The sequence below is a fragment of the Mytilus galloprovincialis genome, chromosome 9 (assembly GCF_965363235.1).
Source record: "Mytilus galloprovincialis chromosome 9, xbMytGall1.hap1.1, whole genome shotgun sequence".
Classification (NCBI taxonomy): Eukaryota; Metazoa; Mollusca; class Bivalvia; order Mytilida; family Mytilidae; genus Mytilus; species Mytilus galloprovincialis.
The window spans coordinates 77224166-77249545 of record NC_134846.1 but is presented as its reverse complement, the minus strand read 5'-3'; the positions used below and the strand labels follow the sequence as shown (position 1 = coordinate 77249545).

The 25380-nt window shown below is 31.6% G+C and overlaps 2 protein-coding genes across 4 annotated transcripts in view; one reads left to right on the top strand and one right to left on the bottom strand.

Moving 5' to 3' along the window:
- LOC143046003 (COP9 signalosome complex subunit 3-like) overlaps positions 1 to 14279 on the bottom strand; it is a 33730-nt gene extending 19451 nt beyond the window's left edge. Inside the window, exons 1-7 of the mRNA XM_076218926.1 lie at positions 14155 to 14279; positions 7500 to 7629; positions 6892 to 7004; positions 3787 to 3836; positions 3170 to 3262; positions 1114 to 1188; positions 562 to 666 (exon numbers count right to left, since the gene is read on the bottom strand). Of these exons, the coding sequence (XP_076075041.1) occupies positions 562 to 666; positions 1114 to 1188; positions 3170 to 3262; positions 3787 to 3836; positions 6892 to 7004; positions 7500 to 7629; positions 14155 to 14209 (621 nt within the window). The 5' untranslated portion in view covers positions 14210 to 14279. The remainder of the gene's footprint in view (positions 1 to 561; positions 667 to 1113; positions 1189 to 3169; positions 3263 to 3786; positions 3837 to 6891; positions 7005 to 7499; positions 7630 to 14154) is intronic.
- A 159-nt stretch (positions 14280 to 14438) lies between these two features.
- Positions 14439 to 21081, top strand: LOC143046004 (5'(3')-deoxyribonucleotidase, cytosolic type-like). Of its 3 annotated transcripts, none has more exons than XM_076218928.1 (6): positions 14439 to 14481; positions 17141 to 17407; positions 18076 to 18176; positions 18980 to 19040; positions 19334 to 19448; positions 20610 to 21081. In XM_076218928.1, the coding sequence occupies exons 2-6, from the start codon at positions 17195 to 17197 to the stop codon at positions 20756 to 20758; spliced, it is 639 nt and encodes a 212-aa protein (XP_076075043.1). In that variant the 5' UTR covers positions 14439 to 14481; positions 17141 to 17194; the 3' UTR covers positions 20759 to 21081. The 3 variants fall into 3 exon arrangements, with proteins under 3 accessions (XP_076075043.1, XP_076075042.1, XP_076075044.1); XM_076218927.1 differs by having other exon boundaries at positions 14439 to 14518; XM_076218929.1 differs by lacking the exon at positions 14439 to 14481 and adding an exon at positions 14703 to 14832.
- The last annotated feature ends 4299 nt before the right edge of the window (positions 21082 to 25380 follow it).

Below are 25380 nucleotides of genomic sequence, written 5' to 3'. Positions count from 1 at the left end.
CTTGGTACATTTTTTTGTCATGGGTAAGCAGGTAGGTATAATATTTTTTTATAGAAACAAAATCTGAATGATGTCATTTTTGTTTGTATTGCTTTTGTTTACTGAAGTATGCATTTTCTAATAAGTTTCTGGGACTATAAATATAATAGTTCGTCATATCATGATTTCAAAGCTTTCAACATCGATTTCAAACAAATACTGTTGCTTTTTCTATGGTCGGGTTGTTGTCTCTTTGACACATTCCCGATTTCCATTCTCAATTTTAAATGCTTTGAAACTCTAAATTCAAGTGTTCAAGTCAAACGCTCAAGTGATACCAAACGGACTAGACAGGAAAGATAAAACGCGGGGATTCTGGTAAAAAAAGTTTTGAGCGGGACATACAAATATAAGATTTTTGGAAGGAACGAAAAAAAAAAAAAATCTTGCTGGTAAATACAAATAAATTATTTTCAGGGGGAAGATTTGATAGGGTTGGTTGGTAAAGGGCAAACAAACAATATTTTAATTTAAGCCTCAAGGTTTTTCAACATGAAATATAAAATTCAATAGATATCTTACAATTTCATAGAAGTACAATGCTCTATCATTGTTTTTCAGTGCAGTGTAGATCATTCCTCCATAGTAATAATACAATAATAAATCTTTAGCATCAAAATGGCCACCCTGAATTAAAATCATACCTGCTTGTTAATATTTTAAAAGTACTATAAATTCAGACATTTTTCACCATTTTTTATTTTGATAGTTGAACAATGAAAACAAATAAGATCTTTTATTGTAATTTTCGGGAAATGCATCATATGAATAATACTATCAAAAATAAAAGATACAATCTTTTTATTTTTGGGAATATGTCACAATTTTAACAATTTGATAAAAACAGTGCCTAAAATTCAGAATATGCAGTTTGACGTTAAATACATTATTTCATTGACAGCAGTGAAATACCACCATTCATATAAAATATAAATTGAGTATCTTTCTAACAATTAAGGCTATAAAAAAAACACAGTTGTTTCCTTTTTATCTTTGACTTACATAAATACTATTCAAATTCTTTTTGTTTACTTATACTGTACTCTATTTGAAAAAAAACTTATTTAGTTTTACCTCTTTACTTATTTCATTAATTTCCACATCAAGGAATGGTATTGCTGATGTCATGTTCTTTGACAGTAAACACAACTAAAATATAGATAAAAACACAGAATTACAGTCTCATGTAAAAAAAAAAATTGTGACAAACATAAAACATGTTAGGTTTTGACAAATTGAATATTTTTACCGTATATTTCAACGGACAAGCTAAAAGGATGGGGAAATGGTCTTCAAAATTCTTGTCTACAGTACTTTGATTTTTTTAATTTTTTTTTGAAGTATGTCCAGTGCACGATGTTTTGTCGATATTGTCAACATCGCAATGTCAACTTTATAGTTTCGTTATTGTGTTAACATTGTATCCTATCTTTATGTTCTGTACCTTTGTGTTTACATTGTTCACATCGTATATTCGTAATGTTAACAATGTCGTTTCAACATCGTGTTATGTTGTATATCGACTCTATAACTTTCTGTTTACATCGGTGACATCGTATACATGGTGATGTTGACAATATCGTTTTTACAATGTCAACATTGTATAGATGTTGTGAACCAAGTCTTTACTTTTGTGTTTACATCGTTCACATCGTATACATCGTGATGTTGACAATATCGTTTTTACATTGTCAACATTGTATAAATGTTGTGAACCAAGTCTTTACCTTTGTTAACAATATCGTATCAACATCGTGTTTATGTTGAATATAGAGTCCATACCTTTCTGTTTACATCGTTCACATCGTATACATCGTGATGTTGACAATATCGTTTTTACATCGTCAACATCGTATAGATGGTGTGGATCAAGTCTTTACCTTTGTGTTAACATCGTTCACATCGTATTCATCGCAATGTTGACAATATCGTGTCAACATGGTGTTCATGTTGTATATCGACTCGATAACTTTCTGTTTACATGGTTAACATCGTTTACATCGTGATGTTGACAATATCGTTTATACATCATTTACATGTCAACATTGTATAAATAATGTGTACCAAGTCTATACATTTGTATTTACATCGTTCACATCGTATACATTGTGATGTTGACAATATAAAAAAAAAGTTTTTTATTCATTTATATAATAATTATTCAATGAAGTATGTCGATTACATGTATATAGTTTGCATTTTTATATTTTTTTTAACAACAAATCTTTTTAAAAAAATGTAATGTTATAGCTCTAAAACAGTGTCGACATAGTTTATATGGTGATGTAAACAATGTAAACACAAAATCTTTTTAACATTGTATACATCATGATGTTAACGATGTCAACAATGAAAACAATATATAAGAGTTAAGACAATGTAAACAACATCGTGTTAACATTGTATACATCACGATGTTAACGATGTCAACAATGTGAACAATATATAAGGGTTGAAACAATGTATACGATGTTGACACAACATCGTGTTAACATTGTATACATCGATGTTAACGATGTCAACAATATATAATGGTTCAAACAATGTAAACAATGTTGACACAATATCGTGTTAACATTGTAGATATTGCGATGTCTACAATATTGATTAATCATCGTGCACTGGATATGAATGGTTTTTTTTACTGTAGAAAATTGTGTTTTTATGATACGATGTATTGAAGTTTATCATGAACACCTATCTTAGGATCTATAAGCGTTCTTGATGGTGTGAATTTTCTTTTTGTCTCTTTGTCATTGTATATCTTTTCAATTTTAATAGTGTTTCTAGAAAGTCTTAAATTCTGGAGCAATTATTGACATAAGTTTTGGAATTCCCTTTCCTCCAACAATATAAACTGGTAAATAATCCAAACTCTGGTTGTCTTATTGGCAATCATACCACATCTCCTCATTCTTATATTATGATAAATAAAAGATTTTTTTTCCACAAATGAATAAAATTACTAGTCAGATAATAACTGCTATCAACAAAATGTTAAACAATTTATAAAATAGTAGGAAAACAAGAATGTGTCTCCCTAATTTTAGTCATTTCCATTATTTTTTTTTATATTGGCAAGCCATATTTATTCAAGCATGACCATTTCTCTATTGATTCCCTTAATTACCTGACACAGATCTGCATGAATTGATGTTAACTGAGCTGGAAATAACTGAATCTTGTCAATGGCATTCACTAATAATTTGATACCTCTCATTGGCTGGAATAGAACAATGTATATAATTTATAAATAAAACAAGGAATATAATTTTGATTTTGATAATGAAGATATGTGATTTTAATGCACAATGCCAAGCTAACACTATCACATTTCTATGTTCTGTGAACCACAAAATCTAAGGTAAAACTCTAAATTGTCATTATTTATAAAAGTTCACATCAAAATGTTGATTGATTGATTGATGTTTAACACCAATTTCAGCAATAGTATAATCTTTTGTGTTGGTCAGTTTTTATTGATAGAAGAAGCAGGAGTGCCCAGAGAGAACCACAACCTTTGGTAGTAAAACTGACAATCCTAGTATAGTAAGATTGGACTCCAGTCGGGTAAAATTCTTCTGTTTGAAGATAGTATTCAAAAGTAAGCTGTATTGTGCTTTCAAACAAAGGTTATAGCTCTACATTTTTTTTTTTTAATTTGTCTACTCATATTTTATATCCCATATCCACTATTGAGGCTATTCATTTAAGGTCAATTGGAAATATTTGAATTAAGTATTTCACCTGTTTCTTTTCTACCAAATTTTGTGTAAATCTATGGCATAAATCGGCAACTGAAAAGAAAAAAACATTATATTTAAAAATTATTACCACTATAGGTAAATTATGATATATATATATATAATAAAGGGACAAATAATCATGGGAGACAACTTAACATATCAAAATGTGAATCCCAAAAGTAAATTATTTGATAACTTCATGGAAGTTTTTATTAGCTTAAATTCTGCAAGTGATTTAATGCCATCAGATAGCAGAAAGCTAATGTATCTTAGAGACATGAAAATCAACTCGTAAAAAAAATTACTTTGTCGTCTGATATCTCAGTAAAAAGGCAAAATATGGGTTATTTTTAGGAAAATTGTAGCTAAATTCACAAAGCTTATCCAAAGTGAATATAACTTATTTCGTCAGTAAATACATGTACATTGTAGATGAGTAAAAAAATATGTTTCTGCTTCAGGCAAAGGTTTAAAATTTGTGCACTAAATCATTTCTGAACACTTTGTGTTTCCCGTTGTTAAGATTATATGTAATTTCTCAATTTTACTATATTTGCTGTATCGCCAGTATACATTTAAATACAGTCCATTGGTATATATAATGCGCATTTGTGTATAGTGTGCACCCCCTTTATGGTACATATCAGTATATAATATATATCCTACCGTAGTCTAAAATCGTTCATCTTGTCAGTTCGTTAGGTATTTGTGTTTGAACTTAACACACGGGGAAACTCCGCACTGACGTCACTACGCTACTTCCGGCGTAGAAAAACAGAGGAGAATACGTTTTTTCTGCACTTTTGAATAAAAAAACATTTCTGAAGGTAAGTTTTCATTGTTGTTCTCAATTATTGCTAAAAAATGCCAATTTTCTAATGCCCGTTTCAATCCCGACTTCCGAATGTCTAAAAACATTCTAGAACTTCACAAAATCCCACTTCCGGCCTCCATTGGTTTGTGTACATTCCATTCAGCGTCATCAATCTTGTGGCAGGCAATACAGGTCAAGCAAATCGTATTTTTAGGAATTTTAAAATGACATGCTCCTTACGTCTTTTGCGATTTTCCCGCGAAAAAAGCCCAACCAAAATGAAAGGAAAACTAATTGAAAAAACGATGCCCATGCCATAATTTTGTACAGGAATATAGAATAGGTTAATAAAAAACAATTTACATTTATTTTTCATACAATTTTCTTTTTATTCATTATAAAAAGATCGATATTCTGACCATCATGACTGTAGGTAAATATTCGTACAGAATTCCATTGATGTTAAAAGGGATGGCAAAAAAATAGTTTTCCTGTTGTATAAAACCCAAAATTATTGCAAACTATTTTGAAGCAATATCCCACAAAGAAATAACGTAATTGCCGTAGACTGAAAAATCCCCTAATTGACAGTAGAGCAATTTGATTGGGTAGAACGAATTGTCATCACGTGATTTTGACGCCATTGAAATTTAAATGTAAACAAACAAGGTCAGAAGGTTCAGTATGGGACAGCATCGTACATTTAGTTACTGACAAATAATTATGAGTTACCAAGCTTGACAATGCATGGTAATAAAAAATGAAAGCTAAGTCTACAGAAAAAATAAGAAAAAAATAGCCTTAGGATAACGACTTATCAACACACCTGGATAATTAAAGAAGATAAGACAACACCTTTTATTAACTGCAAGATGTTTTGTTGCATATGTGTCTAGTTGTGTTGTTTTGAATGCAGCAAAACAGACTATTGAATGCAATAAAAGTCTACAGTAGAATTATATTGTTTTTTTTATTAAAAAAATTGTATCTGTTCATCATAAAGTCCTCATCTATGTCACATGTTTTCCCACACTTTTTGACATGATTTGTCATTGTCAGACAGTGTAGTAGGTAGACCTACAAGAGTGCACACGCTGAAATGTCTCGCCTTCTATACTAATCATTGATATTATGTTGATAGTCCTAAGTATAAAGCTAAGCTTTATTACAACTGTCACATAAACTTAACATTAACCAAGTTAACTAAACAAAGACCAATGAACCTTGAAAAAGAGGTCCAGGTCAGATGAACCATGCCAGGCAGACAGGTACAGCTAACAATGCTTCTATACAACATATATAGTTGACACATTACTTATAGTTTAAGAAAAATAGACCAAAACACAAAAACTTAACACTGTGCAATGAACCGTGAAAATCAGGTCACGGTTAAATAAAACCTGCTCGACTGACATAAAGATCATAAAATATTTCCATACACCAAACATAGTTGACCTATGGCATATAGCATTAGATAAAAAGACCAAAACTCAAAAACTTAACTTTGACCACTGAACCATGAAAATGAGGTCAAGGTCACATGACATCTGCCCGCTAGACATGTACACTTAACAATCATTCCATACAACAAATATAGTAGACCTATTGCATATGGTATGAGAAAAACAGACCAAAACACAAAAATTTAACTATAACCACTGAACCATGAAAATGAGGTCAAGGTCAGATGACACCTACCAGTTGGACATGTACAAACTTAACCTTGTTCACTGATCCATGAAATGAGGTCGAGGTCAACTGAAAACTGTCTGACAGACACGAGGACCTTGCAAGGTACGCACATATCAAATATAGTTATCCTATTACTTATAATAAGAGAGAATTCAACATTACAAAAAATTTGAACTTTTTTTTCAAGTGGTCACTGAACCATGAAAATGAGGTCAAGGACATTGGACATGTGACTGACGGAAACTTCGTAACATGAAGCATCTATATACAAAGTATGAAGCATCCAGGTCTTCCACCTTCTAAAATATAAAGCTTTTAAGAAGTGAGCTAACACTGCCGACGTAGTCGCCGCCGCCGGATCACTATCCCTATGTCGAGCTTTCTGCAACAAAAGTTGCAGGCTCGACAATAATGATGTGCACACCAAAGTTGCCAATAGTAGCAAGGCAAAAAATTTGACTGTTATGATTTTTTAATAATTTTGTTTTTCGCCATTTCATTTGAGCACGCAAGTGTGTTGTTGCGTAAATTTTAGCTAAGCCACTGTCAGAGGTTGGCAACATATGCCTTAATAAAGATAATTTTGTTGTATAAACTTACAACTGTCTGTGGCATATCTGACATGCTCTCCATTACAATTATGGATGAATTCCTGAGTCTGTATAAATAAAATCTCAAAATCTGGTATATTTGGTAAACTGTACTTAACACATCTGAAACAATACATCATTGGGTATTACATTATGGTTAATGTAGGACAATTCAACAGAAATTACATCAATAATCATAAATTATCTCTACACCAATGTAATTTGGTTTGTTGAGAAATAATGAAATAAATATATGAAATAGTATCCTATTTGTGACCAGTTTCCTTTTTGTTAAACAAATTTGTTATACACTTTTAGATACAACTGAAGATGGAAAAGTATTCTTTCTCATTGATATCTGCATAAGTAAAATAAAAACATCCATATAAACCGTAGAAATAAACTTTTCTTTATAAGGGTTTGTATGTCAAATCTTTAATTCATTTAAAAGAAACCTATCTATTTTTGTTATGTAGTAAGAAAATAACTGTGGTGGTACCAATTTTTAACTGGTAAAGATTGTTATATTGAACATCTTTATCTGTCTTTTGTGGTGTTACTGACAGTAAAAAATCAGTTAACAAAATAAACGAAAGAAATCTGAATATGTTTACTTACAAAATACCCAAAATTCCTAGAGAATGTTGCTGAATATCTAATGTTGCTAACACATTGTCCAAATGACTTGCATTTTTGGTTAGGGCATCTGCACTTTTTCCAATGAATTCACACAGCTGAGAAAAATTTCCTACAACAGAAGTAAATTAAATTTGTTAAGAATGGAAAACACCACATCTATGTGTTTTAATGTGTGAGTATGAGTGTAAAATACAACACTATGCGCGAGTTCTAAAATAAAAAGTTGATTGAAATATACAATATTAATTCAAAGCCCACTTACTTTTTTATTATTCCAAATTTAAATTCAACAAAACTATCCCAAATATATGCAACAAAGTTAATATTTTCAAGAAATAACAATATCAATATAATCATATGATATAACAGCCAAATGCATCCTTTTTGGGGCAAAACTTCTCTCTCCAAAGCAACATAATTCCAAATAATTAAAATCAGCAAAATCATATACAGTGGAGTCTCTGGTGTCTGCATGGCCGGTGTCATATGGTATTTTGAACCCCCTAACTCTAGACCTTTGATTAAAAAAAGTCTGGCAATTCTAACTCTTTTATGTAGTGAAAATACACCAATGAGTAGTTTATTATCTATCACCTGATTTTGTTATATCGGCAATGTACATTGTAACACAAATAGAATCATTCTTGCAATTGTTTTAGTATTCTGAAGGGACAGAAAAGATTAAAATTGATAAGTTCAAGATTATCTTTATAACTACAATCTAATGATTAACCATATTTAGACAATTTCCATTAAAAAAGTTACATCATCAGATAAAATTTGTTTCATTTAAGTCAAATTAAAATCAGATTGAAATAAATTTTGCTCTGCATGCTTGGTAGTCTGTTTGGTTCAAATTCAATAACTTTTGTACTGTTAAACCTTTCTTTTATCTAAATAATCTATTTTTAGATGGCATGCACGAAATCACTGGACATTTGAAGAACTCATAAACCAGGGGTTTTCCTAATTTTGGACACACATTACACAAAATCTAAAGGGTGAAACTATACATACAGAAGATTTTTAAAAATAAAAGTATGTAATGAATTGTTTCACACAAAATTACAATGTATTAGTTTTATCAGTTTAATAAAGTAAAGTCATAAGTCTGAGACGGGGGATACACAGGACTGCAACGTATCCCATTATGTTCTTACAAGAAAATGCTTGATGTTGTCGATATCATGTCTTTCTTCAGGACATACATGTACAGCTTGGTTAATTGCCTCCAATATAAAAACAAGATGTGGCAAGGAAGTTACTACCATTGAGGCAAGTGAGGCAGTTGCCTCACTAAAATTTTGACACTGATTTTTTTTTATGGTAATTTGTTGTTCTGTCTCAACCTTAATTTCCATGACTTGTTATCATTCCTTTTAAACTATTCTTCCTGGATATAACTCAGCATCTCAACGGGTAATGTTTCTCGATTACATCAACCTAGTAACGATAATCATCGTGGATCTCTGACTAAAAACAGGCTCTTGCAGAAAACTAAAATAATATTATTCTGAAACGATTTGATGAAACGGGTCATAAAAAAAATGGCAAACTCTACTGAAGCGATGTCCGTTCTAAGTTCTGGAGAAAGACTCAAATTGATATTTGGATGTTTATCTGACATATACATTTAAAATAAATTATTAAAAAATTAGTGTTAGTAATTAATATGTTTTAAATATGAAAACTTTATATAAAATGTTCAAATTTAAAACATTGTAAAGCTCTCTGGAAATGCCTAGAATGCAGGATTTTGCACCATTCATTTGATACCCTCGGAAATTATTTTGTCTCGCTAAAATAATAGACCTATTTACGGCCTTGCTGTGTTATGATTGCCAATGAGACAACTCTTCACAAAAGACCAAGGTTGCACACTTAATAGCTTTCAGTTAGACATTAGTCCATGGCAATCACTTTAATAATCAAATTATCTAAAATGTCACAACACGAAAACTGGAGATATCAATATAATAAACTGTTTTAAACTATTGTAAAAAGGCTGTAGGATAATATGGGAACATAGATAGTTGTCACAGCCAAAATTAAATAAATATCCTTTCAATTACAAAATATCTGGGGGGTAACCATCGGCTCAAACCTTAAATAGGATGTACACATTAACAGCATATGCAAGAATGTTATTAGAACCCTAGACTTTCTAAGGAGGAACATGAACACAAGCTCAACACCCATTAAAGAGCCAGCATACAAGTCCCTAGTAAGACCATCACTAGAGTATGCTTGCTCTGTTTGGGATCCATACTTACAACAAGACATAGATAGCATCAATTAAAAAAGTTCAAAGGAGGGCTGCAGGTTTTGATACAAACAAATACAGAAACACATCAAGCAATGGTAACATGTTACAACACCTTGAATGGCGCAGCCTACATTTGTAACTGACAGAAGAAAAGATATAAGATTAATAATGCTTTACAAAAAAGAACACCTAAAAATAACAAATGAATCCCACAAAAAAAGACAAACAAGACATTCAAATTTGAACAGCTTCCAAATTCCATCCTGCAAAACACAATACAGAAAAAAATCCTTTTTTCCCCCCAAACTATAACATGTATAACCGATTATAACAAACTAACTGATAACATTATAAATTGCAGATCAGTAGACTCAGGGTTCTCGCTAAGGATTTTTGAAGGCACGTCCAAGGACTCGTCATTTTTGGCCATGGTGAGTCCAATAGTGAGAAGAAGATATTTTATAATTAATTTTTATTGCAATATAATTTATAATTTTAGTCTCCCAGACCTTATAGAGCAATGAAATGACATTAAATTCAGATTACTTTTAAACTTTTGCTATAAAATGATGATATGTGTACACTTGTGTAACGGTTTATTTTTTCCTCTGTGATATTTTATCCTGGGGATAATTTGTCACAGTAATTTTTTTCCAGACATGGTATTTCACAGGTAGATTTTTTTCCAGAGGAGTGAAAATCTATCTGTGTTATGGGGATAGTATGTACCCGGTATATATTTTCGTACCATATTTCACAGAACCTTGTGAAATAGCTATAGAGTCCCATTAACTACTATGTTAGTTACTTGCAATCAATATATACCTGACTATAATTATAAAATTCAGGAGGATTTGTTTTTGATCGGTTATTTATTTATTTTTTTTGCACTATTGAAGCAAGATTTTTCATTTTCATTAAAGCAAGGGACTGATTATTCATTTTCACGACTATATTTTTGATATTCGAAAACATACAATTTTTTAAATGATTTGTTTATTATAAATAATACATATAGTATAGTCAAGTCATTATGTACCATTTAATAAGATTAACCATCCCCCTCTGCAGAAATGAATCTTTTAAATTCCCAACTGCATATACATGTATTGCATACATACATAGTATTAAAGTTTAGTTATAACTAGGCACTTTTAAATGTATTGGCAAACATACTACGCCGAGCGTAGCGAGGCAAAAAAAGTTTTGAAGGGTTTTGGAGCCACTGAAGGCCCAAGAAGCTATAGAACAAATGATGCAAAATCATGCTTTCTGGGTGTTCTGAAGACCCTTTAATAATCTGAAAATGAAGTTATGTTTTAATAATTTTTTGACAATACTTTGGTCTCAAAGCAAAATGTATAAATTCAGTTTAAGACTGAAGTTTCTAGGGACAACATCAAAAGACCAATGTGCATGATAAAGCAAAAATGGAATTCACATAGTTAAGCCTGTGGCTGCTGGTTATACGACCCCAAAAAAATTTGGGATTGTATAATGGTATGATGTCGTCTTTTGCGTCGTCTGCGTCGTCGTCCGAAGACACATTGGTTTCCGGATAATAACTTTAGTTTGAGTAAATAGATCTTTATGAATTTTTTTCAGAAGGTTCAATACCACAAAAGGAAGGTTGGGATTGATTTTGAGGTGATGGTCCCAATCGTTTAGGAATTAGGGGCCCAAAAGGGGCCCAAAACAAGCATTTTTCTAGTTTCAGGATTATAACTTGTGTACAAATATTTCAATTGCTCTGAAATTATACTGCAATGTTTAAAACCACAAGTAGAAGGTTTGGAATCATTTAAGGGGTTAAGGGGCCAAAGTTTAGGAAATATGGACCAAAAAGGGGCCAAAACAAGCATTTTTCTAGTTTCAAGACAATTACTTGTGTGTGATTGTATGGATCATTTTGAAATTGTACCACAATGTACCATATAACAAAGGGGAGGCTGGAATTAATTTTTGGGTTAATTGCCCAAAATATGTAGGAATTAGGGTCCAAAAAAGGGCCAAAAAGAAGCATGTTTCTAGTTTCCAAACAATCATGACAATACATGTAACTTGTGTTTAAGTGTATGGATCTCTCTGAAATTGTACTACAAGGTTCAATACTGCAAAGGAAAGCATGGGATTGAGTTTGAGGGTTATTGCTCCAAGGGAGGTTTCAAAACATTTGGGGGGGGGGGTATTTTTGTTTACCCTTTTTTAAAGGGACTCCTTTTTTTTTTTAATTTTTCAAATTTCGAATTTTGAAAAGTTTCAAGAAGAAATCTTCAATTGCACAGTATTGTGCAATAGATTTGTTAGATCTCTGACCACATTAATTTTGTGACAAAAACCTATATTATGTCAAAAATTTGATCACAATCCAAATTAAGACAGTATCAAGATTGAATATTGAGACCAAATTTGCCCCAACTGTTCAGGGTTCAACCACTGGGGTCGTATAAAGCTGCGCCCTGCGGAGCACCTGTTTTTTTTTTAAAAAGTTCATAACAAAATTACTAGATTACAAAAGGAATGCAACACTAACAGAATACAGAAGGGCAATCAATGAACAAAAGACAAATAAATAAGAAACATTGATCCTGATAAATCAGGGCTATAAGTCTGAGGGAAAACAGAACTTTCTTCTTGCAAGGCCGTGAACACAATTTGATATGGAGACAGGCGTTTGGTTTTGAAATTTCCTACATGTAGTTACGGCTCTGTTTAAATAAAAGAGAGGTAAGGTTTCCTGAGACAATATACCTCAAGTTAATTGAAACCAATTTTTTAAAATTATATTTAAATAATATTTATACTTTTGTTATTAAAAAATTTGGGAACTATTTCCCGATTTTTTTGGGGAAAAAAGATGAATTTATGAAGAATCTGGTGCCATCTCATACTTTCGATTAAACCTGCTGAGTTATTTATTTTCTATGCATTGCAAATCAGGTAATTTATTTTCAAACTACCACAGAACAAACCATTTATTTTTGTGATTATCAAGGCTGAGTTATCTATTTTCAAAATCCTCCTTGAGTTCGAATCCCAGCATATACACTGGATTTTTTCTGCGTGAATTTTGAAAGATAGTCTTTTCCGTATAATTGTATATTTAATTATCAGTTTTATAGTGAATTTGACATTCCCGCCAAAATGTTACAGAACAAAGGAAAGCATGCATAACAAAGAAACTCAAACTGGAGTGATCTGGTAGGGGTGATCAGGCTCAGATCACCCCTGTTAGAACAAAGGAGCTGGGATGTAAATTACCTTATTTAATCATAATATTATTTCACAAATACAATATTTGAAATTACTTCTGGTTTTCTTTTTTATGATTCATAAAATTGAGAATGGAAATGGGGAATGTGTCAAAGAGACAACAACCCGACCAAAATAAAAAAACACAACAGCATGATTATTTTCTTTTTAAAAGAATGATATTTACTTGAATATTTCAGAAAAAGTTTTCAATGATAATTTGTAAAATTATTTTCCAATTTTTTAACATTTTAGCTCTATAAATTCAAATACATTATTATTATTTCATAGTATTTCTATTGTAAAGGTTAAGTTTTTTTTCTAATAACTATTCAATAAGTTAACTACTCAGATAGAATTTCACAGCAAAGGAAAAAATATCCCAGGGAAATAGTTTCCTCTGGATAAAAAAATAACAACAACTACTGTGACATTTTTTCCTCCAGATCAAATTTCACCCGGATATAATTTTGTTTACACTTGTTCAGTTTATAGAAAAATATTTCAATCTTGATGCATCTTTGGACTCACAAGTTTTGACAAATTTTCACGAATCCAGGATTCAAGGACTCGCCTTAGTAAAAACCCTGCTGAATCTTTTAACATGTTCAAATCTTTAATTTCTTTAGCATCTATGTTAACTCAACTATTACATCAAACTTTATAATATACATGTACATAGCATTTTTCATTTTCCTGTATTCTTTAATTTTGTATATATAAATCTTTGTCTTGTTGTAAGTTTCCTCCAATGACATGATATTCAATTTGTTGAAGGTGGTCACTAAATGTATAGTAGAATATAAGAAGAACTGCAGTTCAAGGCATAATAATTATTTGGACTATATACACTTAAAACTACCAAAGAAATTGAGAAAATTCTTCAACTGACAAACAAAATCATTTAAAGTTTGTTAAATGTAAAATATTCATAATGAGTTTTAACAGAGACATACAATGTATATATGTATATATGTCTCTGGTTTTAACATGGTAAAAGACAGAGTAAATCACTTATTTTATGAGATGGGGTTCAAATGTCATGTAACTGTAAGATTTGTCTACACTAGTTGATTGAATTTAATTTTTAATCCTGAAAATAATTATTTCTTATACCTTGGGAAGACAGGTTCTGTACTGTATTGACATACTGCTCTAAGACTGAGGCCATAGTCTGTTATATTTTTCTAAGGATTTTTCAACAATGTTCAATTGTCGCTTACAACAACAAGATAATATCTATTTTTTTCTTATAAAACCTTATGAGTTGTACATATACATTTAAAATAATATCTGAAATTCCGAATTTCAAAATATTGTTTTTCTTCAAACTAAATTAGTGGAAATCATATCAAAATTAATGCATGTCAATGTTTTTATGATCTTAAGCGGTAATAAACAAATAGGTCATTAAATAGAACGACAGTCCATGGATGTTAGATGGTATAAAAATGTAACCTGCTTGATACATGTTCATAAAGCAAGTGAAACAGTATAAACTATTTAATATACTTAAAATATGTTGATGTATAAAGGATCTTTCTTCCAAAATAGAACAAACCTCTGACATCTTTATAAACTTGGGAATTTTAATGAAGCTAAAAAACAACTATTTCAAAAAAACTTGAAAGCCTGTTTTAATTTTTTATAGAGCCTGAGGCTTGAAATCCTCAAGCCACTGCACAAAACATATCTCTGTATTTATTAGATCATTGTGTAACAGGAACAGGTCCCAGTACACTGTGGGGTTTGATTGGGACTAGTCCTGGACAGTGTAGTGAAGTACCCGTCCTGGTTCGTATCTCTCAGATCATCAGATGCTTGTAAAGGCTTTGAAAAACAAAGATTTTAAAGCACAACTTTTATTATAACAAATTACAAAATTTAATCAGCTTACAATTTCAAACAAATTATACTTATTTATTTTATTTATCTAACTTGAAACCAGGATTTAACAATTGACCTACCGGAAGTATCTATAAAATCGTCCTAACAAAAAGTCATCTAACAAAAAAAAGAAGAATCTTTATAGACCACAAAATTGCTCAAGTTTGAATACCAACATAATGGATTGAAACAGTCCTCTCTGGTACTAACCTAAGTAAATGTAATACAATTCCCTTGGGTAACATACCTGTTGCCTTTAGACATGTACATGTACCAATGAATATAAGGAATATACACTTATATGGTAAAAAAAAGTATGACCTTTTTAACTTGAATGATTAACCCTTTACAGTTCACAGGTTTTACTTTGTAAAATACCGAGCTAGAGCTTTTAGGATATAAAATAACAATCTTCCTGAAAGACTATGAATAATTTTAACATATCATGCTCTGATTGACTGAAATAATTATCAATATAACAATGAAATTAGGTTACTAAAAGTTTGCACTTCTGCACAAGCTAAACCCCACTTCTGGTTTGAAGGTAAAATCATAATAAAATGAATAAAAACTTAAAGACTTTAAACAAATGTGAACCTAAAACCTTTATAACAAATGAAAGGAGATAAAACTAAACACAGGTAAGAATTCTGAGAAAATTCTGATAACTTTGAGCCCAGAAACTTAGTTAAATTCACATTTGTTACTAAAACTATATTGATGGCAAAACCACAACTATCACAATTGCATAACCTATTATTCTATAAGGTTGGGGCATTACTGATACTACTCCAAAGAGAAAATCTTTTAATGGAAAAATAGAGATAATGGATCAGGATTTAAAGATCCATGTTAACCACAAACACATATCTTCTAATTTTTTATTACCTGTTTATTTTAATATGATTAACTCAATTTGCTCTAATTGCATTTTTGGGAAATGACATTTGGTCTCAAAGTTTCATTATTTTGCTATTCTGAAGTTGTCTATTATCCCAATAAAACTTAAAATATACCAGAGTTGGTTTTTTTTTGTGGGTCTGTTGCTTAGTCTTTTCTTTTCTATGTCATAATTTTAAAGGTAAAGATTGCATGAAATGCAATCAAAACCTAATGGGACTGACTTGATATCAATTCTTCCAAGACTTATCACTACCTTATTGATACACAAAATATAGTGTATTGATCATAACATTCTATATACAATGTATCCTCTCCATGAATATTTCCAGAAATTTAACGATGTAATATATGCTCAGATATTCAAGGCACAACATGATGTTACACTTGTCATGAAAATTACATAACTTTTGTTAGGTAGATTTAGGAAGATGTGGTGTGAGTGCCTATGAGACAACTCTCTATCCAAATAACAATTTAAAAAAAAGTAAACCATTATAGGTCAATGTATGGCCTTCAACACGGAGCCTTGGCTCACACCGAACAACAAGCTATAAAGGGCATGAATTTTATACCTGTTCTAAGAATATAAATGATGTCATTGTTAAAGTCATCTTTAAAAAAAAATGGAGTTATCTTCCTTTGTCTAGAATTGCTGTTAAAACAACTACAACCAATGCAATATTAAATTTTTCTTCCAACTGATAAATTAAAGCAATCTTTACCATTCAGTGCTTACAAGCACTTGATTTCTGTGATTGGGTTGTTTTTCTTTTTTTTTACATGGCTTTATCAGTTTGTCATCAACTATGATGCTCTTTGTATTCTTCCACTTCTCTTTTATCAAGACACACTAACATTTGGTTCTGAATTAATTTGGAGAGAAGGCACACTGTTAGCCATGTCCTCTTCTCACAATGAATAAGGCCTCGTTTAGCTTACAATACTGTATGGGGTTTGCTGCTTTAAGGCTATGAAGTGTAGGGTTTTGAGAACAATTATGCTGATTCATTGTTTTACAATTTTACAGAATCATCCAATCCAGACTAACCGTAAAAGATGAATATCCAATTCATCATATTATTAAAATCCACCAATTATCACCTATGGAAGAAAAACCATTTATGAGGTTGGACAGATACATGAACATGTGGTGACAGCCATTACATATGAAATGATTTGAAATAATAGCACGGAGAATAAAAAAACAAAACAATAACAAAATTTAAAGTATTCACAGAAGATTCAAAGTATTATTTTGATAGAGATCCTAAAGATATAGCAATGCCTTTTTACTGTACACCTATATTTTCAGACTGACACTTTTTGATAATTCATAGTAACTAAGACTAGTCTCAGATAGTAAACAATGGCAGCAAGGAGAGGAATAGGAAGTATGGCACAAAGAACGTTGATGGTTTTGATAGATCTTGATGAGACATTGGCAGCATTTGAAAAGCATTTCGTGATCAAGTTTAGAGAAAAATATCCTAATGAACCATATATTCCAGTAGAGAAGAGAAACACATTTTATATTGCTGAGCAGTATGATAAATTGAATTTTACAGATGATAGTGTTAGAGTGAGTGATCCCTGTATTAAGAAATAAAAACCATTTTCTCATTTTATCTTATATGTTGCTTCAATGGTGAAAAAATAGTCAGTATACATTGTAAATGAGGTGAAAGATAAAAAAGGGACCTTAAGTTTAAACTCATAATTCAAAACAGACCGACAACGACATGGTTAAAAAAAGGAAAAGACAAACAGACTAACAACAGCTCCACAAAACATAGCATAGAAAATTAAAGATTGAACCACTTGAACCCCAACAAAAACTGGGGTTGATATCAGTTGCTCCAGAAGAAAAAGCAGATCCTGCTCCACATGTGGCAGTCATTGTGTGGCTCATGTTAGTACAAACTCTGTGATAAGTCTGATTTAGGGAAAAATGGTTAGGATTGTAGTTACAACAATTGAACAATTTCATCTGTGGACATCCAAGTGTCGATATTTTGTTAACTTCGGTACATGTACTAAATTACAGAATAAATTTATGATCAGGGTCACAGGTTTTGCAGTAGTTTATGATGAAATTGTACATAAATGAAATATTCTGTTGACACATTCAAAAGAGAGATAATACATATAGGTGAAATTAATGCATTAAATTTAATCTCATAAAGAATAATTACAAGTGCATCTTGAAAGTCTGTTAAGAGGACTAACAAATATTTTATTTGTTTATAGCTTGAATTAAAGAAGATTTACAGGAGTGAACACTTTTTCCGTGATTTACCAGAAATAGAAGGTGGATGTGATGCTGTCAAGGAAATGGCAGAAATGGAAGGGTAAGAAATAAAGCCTTTGCTGTTTTTATATCTGATGTATATATTTACTGTCTCATTGATGTACAGCCAACATCTTCTTTGACTAAACTTTGAAAGGTATATGTGATTTACAAATTAAAAAATGAGGCAACTTTTTTATGAGATTTAGCCAATGTTAATAAAAATATGTTGTAATTCTGAAAAAATGCTAGTTGGATATATTTTCCAGTCACTTTTTATAGATGAGATCTGGGAATGGATTTGAAGATCATGCTGTACAAACTTTGTTACTCAGCATTTATTTTTTCTGAGTGAAAACTCAGTATTTATTTTATCTTAGTGAAAGGTTTGATTATACTCCCTTTTTATAATTTCTGTCAAATAAATCTATGCCTGAGCTTTATCTGAAAATAAGATTTAATACAAGTAATATTTTGTCAGATAAAATAAATTTATCTTTAATTAAAGTTGCTTAAAATATACAACTTAAAAAAATAAGATGATACCAAGAGGGTTACAAATTATTACAAGTAAAAAGGCAAACCCACCATGTTCATGGGCAAAATTTCCATACCGGTATTCATGAATTTTTAATGAAATTGCAAAAAAAATACATCATGTAGAAATCCAATGGTGAAGCAAGACTGATACCTTTAAACACTCTTTACTGAACTCCTGTCAACAACTTTATACTGGCTGAGGTAAAGAAATCCTGGTGGCTTTCTATATTGAGTGAATTTGTCAAAGAACGGTTTGATAATTCTGGAAGAAAAATCTGGACTGTTACAAGAATTGAGAATTTATTACTTGAAATTATTTTTCAGTGTTGAAGTTTTCATTTGTTCTAGTCCACTATTTCAGTACAAGTACAGTGCACCAGAAAAAGTGAGTATAATGCTTTTTTCATGCATGACTGAATTTTCTGGGTTTTTACTTTACTATACTGGGCCATACTACAAATCCTCTACATATTTAAATTTGTAGCAAAAAAGTCAAAAATATAAAGTTATTCAAATCAGAAATTGATGATAATAATTGATTCATTATTGTTTACACAGCATTAACGATGGGTTGAGGTTTAACCCTAACAGAAAAGCTAAAGGAGACCCCCGTTCATCAAATCAATATATGAAAAAGATTAAAGACTAACTTGACCTAACAAAGTCTTACATTTACAGTATGAATGGGTAGAGAAACATTTAGGACCAGATTGGATAAATCGACTGATTTTAACGAGAGATAAAACTATGATTAATGGAGATATTTTGATTGATGACAAGATCCATATAACAGGTAAGTTCTGCTTCATCGATCTCTATACATATAAAAAAGAAGATGTAGTATGATTGCCAATGAGACAACTCTCCACAAGAGACCAAATGACACAACTATAGGTCTCTGTACAGCCTTCAACAATGAGCAAAGCCCATACCGCATAGTCAGCTAAAAAGGCCCTGATATGACAAATGTAAAACAATTAAAACGAGAAAACTTAAGGCCTTATTTATGTACAAAAAATGAATGAAAAACAAAATATATCAATCATCAACAAATGACAACCACTGAAATACAGGCTCCTGACTTGGGACAGACACATACATACAGAGTGTGGTGGGGTGAAACATGTAAGCACAACCCTCCCCTAACCTGATTACTTTATTTCTTCCAATATTATGTGAGGACATATACCTTTCTGGAAATAATTCTTACTGACATGTGGATGTTCTAACTTTTTCATTGGTTAACTTAAATAAACAATGAAAAATATGGTTTGGTTTAATGTTCTCAGCTTTTAATTGGTTGATAATTATAAGAAAATATTGTTTGAATTTTTGGTTCTCAGCTTTATTTTTGGTTGTCAAAATTACATTTTTCATGAATGTGCCTTTTAAAGCTTACCAAATGTTAAATAGTTTATTTATCATGGTTGAGGGGCCTGATGGGGGGAGGGGTCTCATCACTATTCACGAGTTGTAAAAGTAAACCATTATTTATACGGGTAGAAGTTTATTAGAGTTTGATGTCTCTTTTATGTTAGTCTATTTCTTCCACAACAATATGCTCATTAAGAAATACCAATTAATTTTTACAATTGAATTTTCAAATGGAGATGGTTTTGTGTTTTGTATGAAAAGATTTTGTCAAAAATATAGAAATCTTTATATTCAGCAGTAATAGAATTTGATATTATTCATGTTAATTGTAATACTGAAAAGAGGAAAATTTTCTCAATTTCTTTTTGTTTATTTAACTGAAGACAATGAAAAATATTCCAGAAAAAATAACATCATATTCCCACATTTAAAAAAGGAAAGAAGAGGTCACTATATGATTATATTTATACAACCAGTAAGCCACCAACACTTGTCCCTTTGATCTTTTATTGATTGCTTTCACCATTTAAAAACTTTTAGATATTAACAGATTAAATTTATTTGATTTTTATGTTTTTAGGTGCACTGCATAATCCTTCCTGGAAACATGTCGTGTTTACTGCCCCAAATAACCAAAATATGAAAGTTAAAGGAGATAAACTACGCCTAAACAATTGGACCGATGGAACTTGGAGGACAATGATTGAAGATTTTAAGAAACGACTTTGATGTAGACTTTACTTAGTTTACAAAAGCTTAGGACTTATATTGGTTGCACATGCACCTCTTGTTACACCCTACTGGGACTTCAAGGAAGTATTTAACAGACCATATAGCTATTTGGGAATCTGCAAAGCTTGACCAGAGAATCTGCGACACTTAAACTATTGACATCATACAGCAATCACTTTCTGTTTGAGGTGTCAGACTTTTCTATTGTGACGTCAACATTTTGCAGGAACCTTTAGGATGTCCAGTAATGGTGTACAAATAGCAATAAGGTGTATTGGTGTCTATTTATTTTAAATAAATTTTCTATATATTTTTTTTTACTTTACATTTTGAATATTTTTTTGTTATCTTTGAAGTTGACATTTTATCAACAGATTATTTACTGCTATTTTATCTTTTATACTGTTACAAAGAATGAATGATTTGGAATAATATACAAATAGCTAACATTTGTGATATCAATATTGTCAAGAAAAATAAATAAACATTTAAGGAGATTTTGGGTATATGTCAATGAGATAGCAACCTAGTGACACAGATAATCCAAAAAAAAAAATCCTTGGAAGATAGATATGGGTTATACATTATGTCTCAATCTTGCATATGGTTGAGTAACAGTATATTGATTTAAATCCATAATATTTTGAACAAAATGATTCGTAAATTTCAAGATATTTAATACCTACCTGTATTGACAATAACCTTCTACTGCTATTGTTTTTGTCTGCCCCTGACACAGGTAAATGGTGCATTGGGGGCATTAGCCCCTTCTCCCACAATCCCACCTGTAGAATTGTTAGGGGCCACCATTCTTTGATGGCTTGTATAACCCAACATACTTTTAGGTCACCTGGCCTAATAGGCCAAGTGAGCTTTACTCATCACCTTTGGTGTCCGTCGTACATTGTTGTCATCTGCTAACTTTTACAATAATCTTCTCCTCAATAACTACTGGGCCAAAATTAATCAAACTTGCCCACAATAATCATGAGGGTATCTATTTAAAAAAAAATGTGTCTGACAACCTGGCCACCATGGCTTAAAAAAGAACATAGGGGTAAAATGTAGATCTTGGTTTATATCTCTGAAACCAAAGTATTTACAGGATATCTGACTAGGATAAAATCATTTATCAGGTCATGATCTATCTGCTCTGAAATTTTCATACAAACCAGAAAACCTGTTTTAAGGAAATTTTAAAGTTTTTGCTTATTATCTTGAATATTATTATAGAAAGAGATAAACTGTAAAAGCAATAAAGTTTAGCAAAGTAAGACCTACAAATAAGTCAACGTGATCAAAATTGTCAATTGTTCCCTTAAGGAGTTATTGCCCTTAAAAGTAATTTTTTGACAAGTTTAGTAAATTTTTGTAATCCTTAACAAAACCCTTCTCCTCTGAAACTACTGAGACAAATTTAACTAAATTTGGTCACAATCATCATTGGGGTATTTAGTTTAAAAAATGTACCTGATGAACCCGCCTGCCAACCTACATGACAAACATGGCTAAAAATAGAACATAGGGGTATACTAGTAATGCAGTTTTTAGCTTATAACTCTGAAACTAAAGCAAAAGTATAATGCTTGCATTATTTCATGCATCAATTGTAAACACAAATATCAGGTGAGCGACACAGGCTCATTGAAGCCTCTAGTTTAGAACTGCCGCAGCAGAACTGTCTTGACAGTATGGACACGAACAATGAAATTCCTAGTTCATAACTCTTATCAGACGTGTGTTTATTAAAATATGTCAACTTTAATGGTCTGTTTATTGTTCAAAATCAGAAACATGTGAAAAGCAGCCAAAAACAGGTGGGATGGGAGTCTTTTGATAGCCACTACATTTCCAGTATGAGCTGTAGGTATTATTTATTATCCTAAATACATGTATAGGTGGTATATGAACACCAGGAGGTAAAGTATGACCAAAAGAAATCTGGTCTGTAAAATCTAGGTCACACTTTTGTCAGAAATCTGTAAAAACGTACATTTAGGCAGACCTAGCTTGCCAATACTAATTTCTCAGAAAGACACTCAAGTCACATTTACTTCCAGCCAGTATGGATGGACTGTTGTAACTATAAGGGTTTACATGCATGACAAAGAAACACAGTTTGATCAATGTTAACCTCTCAAAGGTCGTATTATGATCGAAGATACACTGAAAATGACAATTTTCCAGTAGGGGTAGTTCAAACCCACCAAAAAATATATAACCTTCGGCTGTTGTATCCTCTTTGGTCGGGTTGTTGGCTCTTTGACATATTCCCATCCTCAAATTTAACAAATTTAACATGCAAAACATCAAACCCGATCAAATAACAAACAACGGTAAACAAATTGCAGCATAGAAAACTAGAGACATAACAATATGAACACCACAAAAACATATGCGACCTCAGGATTGTGGTTGCCACAATTGAAGCTCAGGAATATCGTAAACGGTATCAAATAAAATGTATACTCCGTATGCAGGCACTGTTACATTGTTGCTGCATAGAAATGGAAAGTGCACAATTGGGAAGGTTAAATCATCTCAATTGTCATAAACTTTTGTTTTCAGCCGACCCTCATTCTCAATTTCTAGATATTAGCCAAAGCATGAGACAGGCTTAACTGTATCTGTTGCATCCTTTATCTCAAGCCCGACGGGATAGATGCGTTCAATATAGTCACCAAATTAAGTGAGAAACCATCATCTTTATAGAAGAAAAAGGCTACTGCTAACTTCTGTTCTTTCTTCCTAAGAAATTCATGTATGAAGCAGCCCCTTCTTATAGATAAAAGAAGAGTAGCACAATTTGTATTAGAATGCATATTGCTTGTTGAAAACACGCCCCCAAACGTAACGGATTTATTTTATTTACAAACTATGATTTGTCCCTCCCTAAGCCTAGCCTAGGCGAAACTTTTTTTTTATTCGAGCGTCATTGACGATTCTTTTGTAGACGAAACGCGCGTCTGGCGTATAAAGTGTAAAATTTTAGTCCTGGTATCTATGATGAGCTTATTTGCAACCACTTGGTCGATGCCACTGCTGGTGGAGATTTATTTCCCCGAGGATATCACCAGCCCAGTAGTCAGCACTTCTGTGTTGACTTGAGTTATCATTGATATGTTCATAATAATAAATAAACGGTTAACAAAACTTTGAATTTTTGAAATACTAAGTCTTTTCTACCTCAGGAATATATTACCTTAGCTGTATTTGGCAAAACTTTGAGGAATTTTTGGTCCTTAATGCTCTTCAACTTGGTAATTTATTTGGCCTTTTAAATTTGTTTTTATTCGAATGTCACTGACGATTCTTTTGTAGACGAAAGCGTGTCTGGCGTAAGTGTAAAATTTTAGTCCTGGCATCTATGATGAGTTTATTTGCAACCACTTGGTCGATGCCACTGCTGGTGGAGATTTATTTCCCCGAGGGTATCACCAGCCCAGTAGTCAGCACTTCTGTGTTGACTTGAGTTATCATTGATATGTTCATAATAATAAATAAACTGTTAACAAAACTTTGAATTTTTGAAATACTAAGGCTTTTCTACCTCAGGAATATATTACCTTAGCTGTATTTGGCAAAACTTTGAGGAATTTTTGGTCCTTAATGCTCTTCAACTTGGTAATTTATTTGGCCTTTTAAATTTTTCTTTATTCGAATGTCACTGACGATTCTTTTGTAGACGAAACGCGCGTCTGGCGTAAGTGTAAAATTTTAGTCCTGGTATCTTTGATGAGTTTATTTACAACCACTGGGTCGATGCCACTGTTGGTGGAGATTTATTTCCCCGAGGGTATCACCAGCCCAGTAGTCAGCACTTCTGTGTTGACTTGAGTTATCATTGATATGTTCATAATAATAAATTAACTGTTAACAAAACTTTGAATTTTTGAATTACTTAGGCTTTTCTACCTCAGGAATAGATTACCTTAGCTGTATTTGGCAAAACTTTTAGGAATTTTTGGTCCTCAATGCTCTTCAACTTCGTAATTCATTTGGCCTTTATTTATATTTTTTATTCGAGCGTTACTGATGAGTCTTTTGTAGACGCGCGTCTGGCGTGAGTGTAAAATTTAAGTCCTGGTATCTATGATGAGTTTATTTGTAGAACTTATTTTGCTGATCATATGTTTTCATTATTTGTTCACATTTTGGTATGTATACCCATATTATGACAATGTGACCTATTATGTCTGTTTTATTCACGCATCGTTGTAAATATCATGGAATTTAATGCGACTGTCATACAAGTGAGAGAATTAGCGCTATAAAAGCAGGTTCAATCCACCATTTTCTACATATGAAAATGCATGTAACAAGTCAGGAATATGACAGTTGTTGTCAATTCGTTTGATGTGTTTTATCATTTGATTTTGCTATTTGATAAGGGACTTTCCGTTTTGAATTTTCCTCGGAGTTTAGTATTTTTGTGATTTTACTTTTATTAGCAGATAAGCAAGTGCACATCTAGCTCAAAAACATCCTGTTCAAGTGTCCTCCAATTTTCATTCTCTTATATAATGGTATTTCATGAATTCACTTCCTCTAATCTATATATAGTACTTTTGAATATATATATAAAGCAGTCTAAACTGTACAGGTAATCTTGACATTCT

Bases quoted from the DNA above. Each gene is read 5' to 3' on its own strand.
- LOC143046004 (XM_076218928.1), top strand. From the start codon at position 17,195: ATGGCAGCAAGGAGAGGAATAGGAAGTATGGCACAAAGAACGTTGATG. The intron at 17,408-18,075 runs GTGAGTGATCCC...ATTTGTTTATAG, and splicing joins TTACAGATGATAGTGTTAGA to CTTGAATTAAAGAAGATTTA. The intron at 18,177-18,979 runs GTAAGAAATAAA...ATTATTTTTCAG, and splicing joins GAAATGGCAGAAATGGAAGG to TGTTGAAGTTTTCATTTGTT.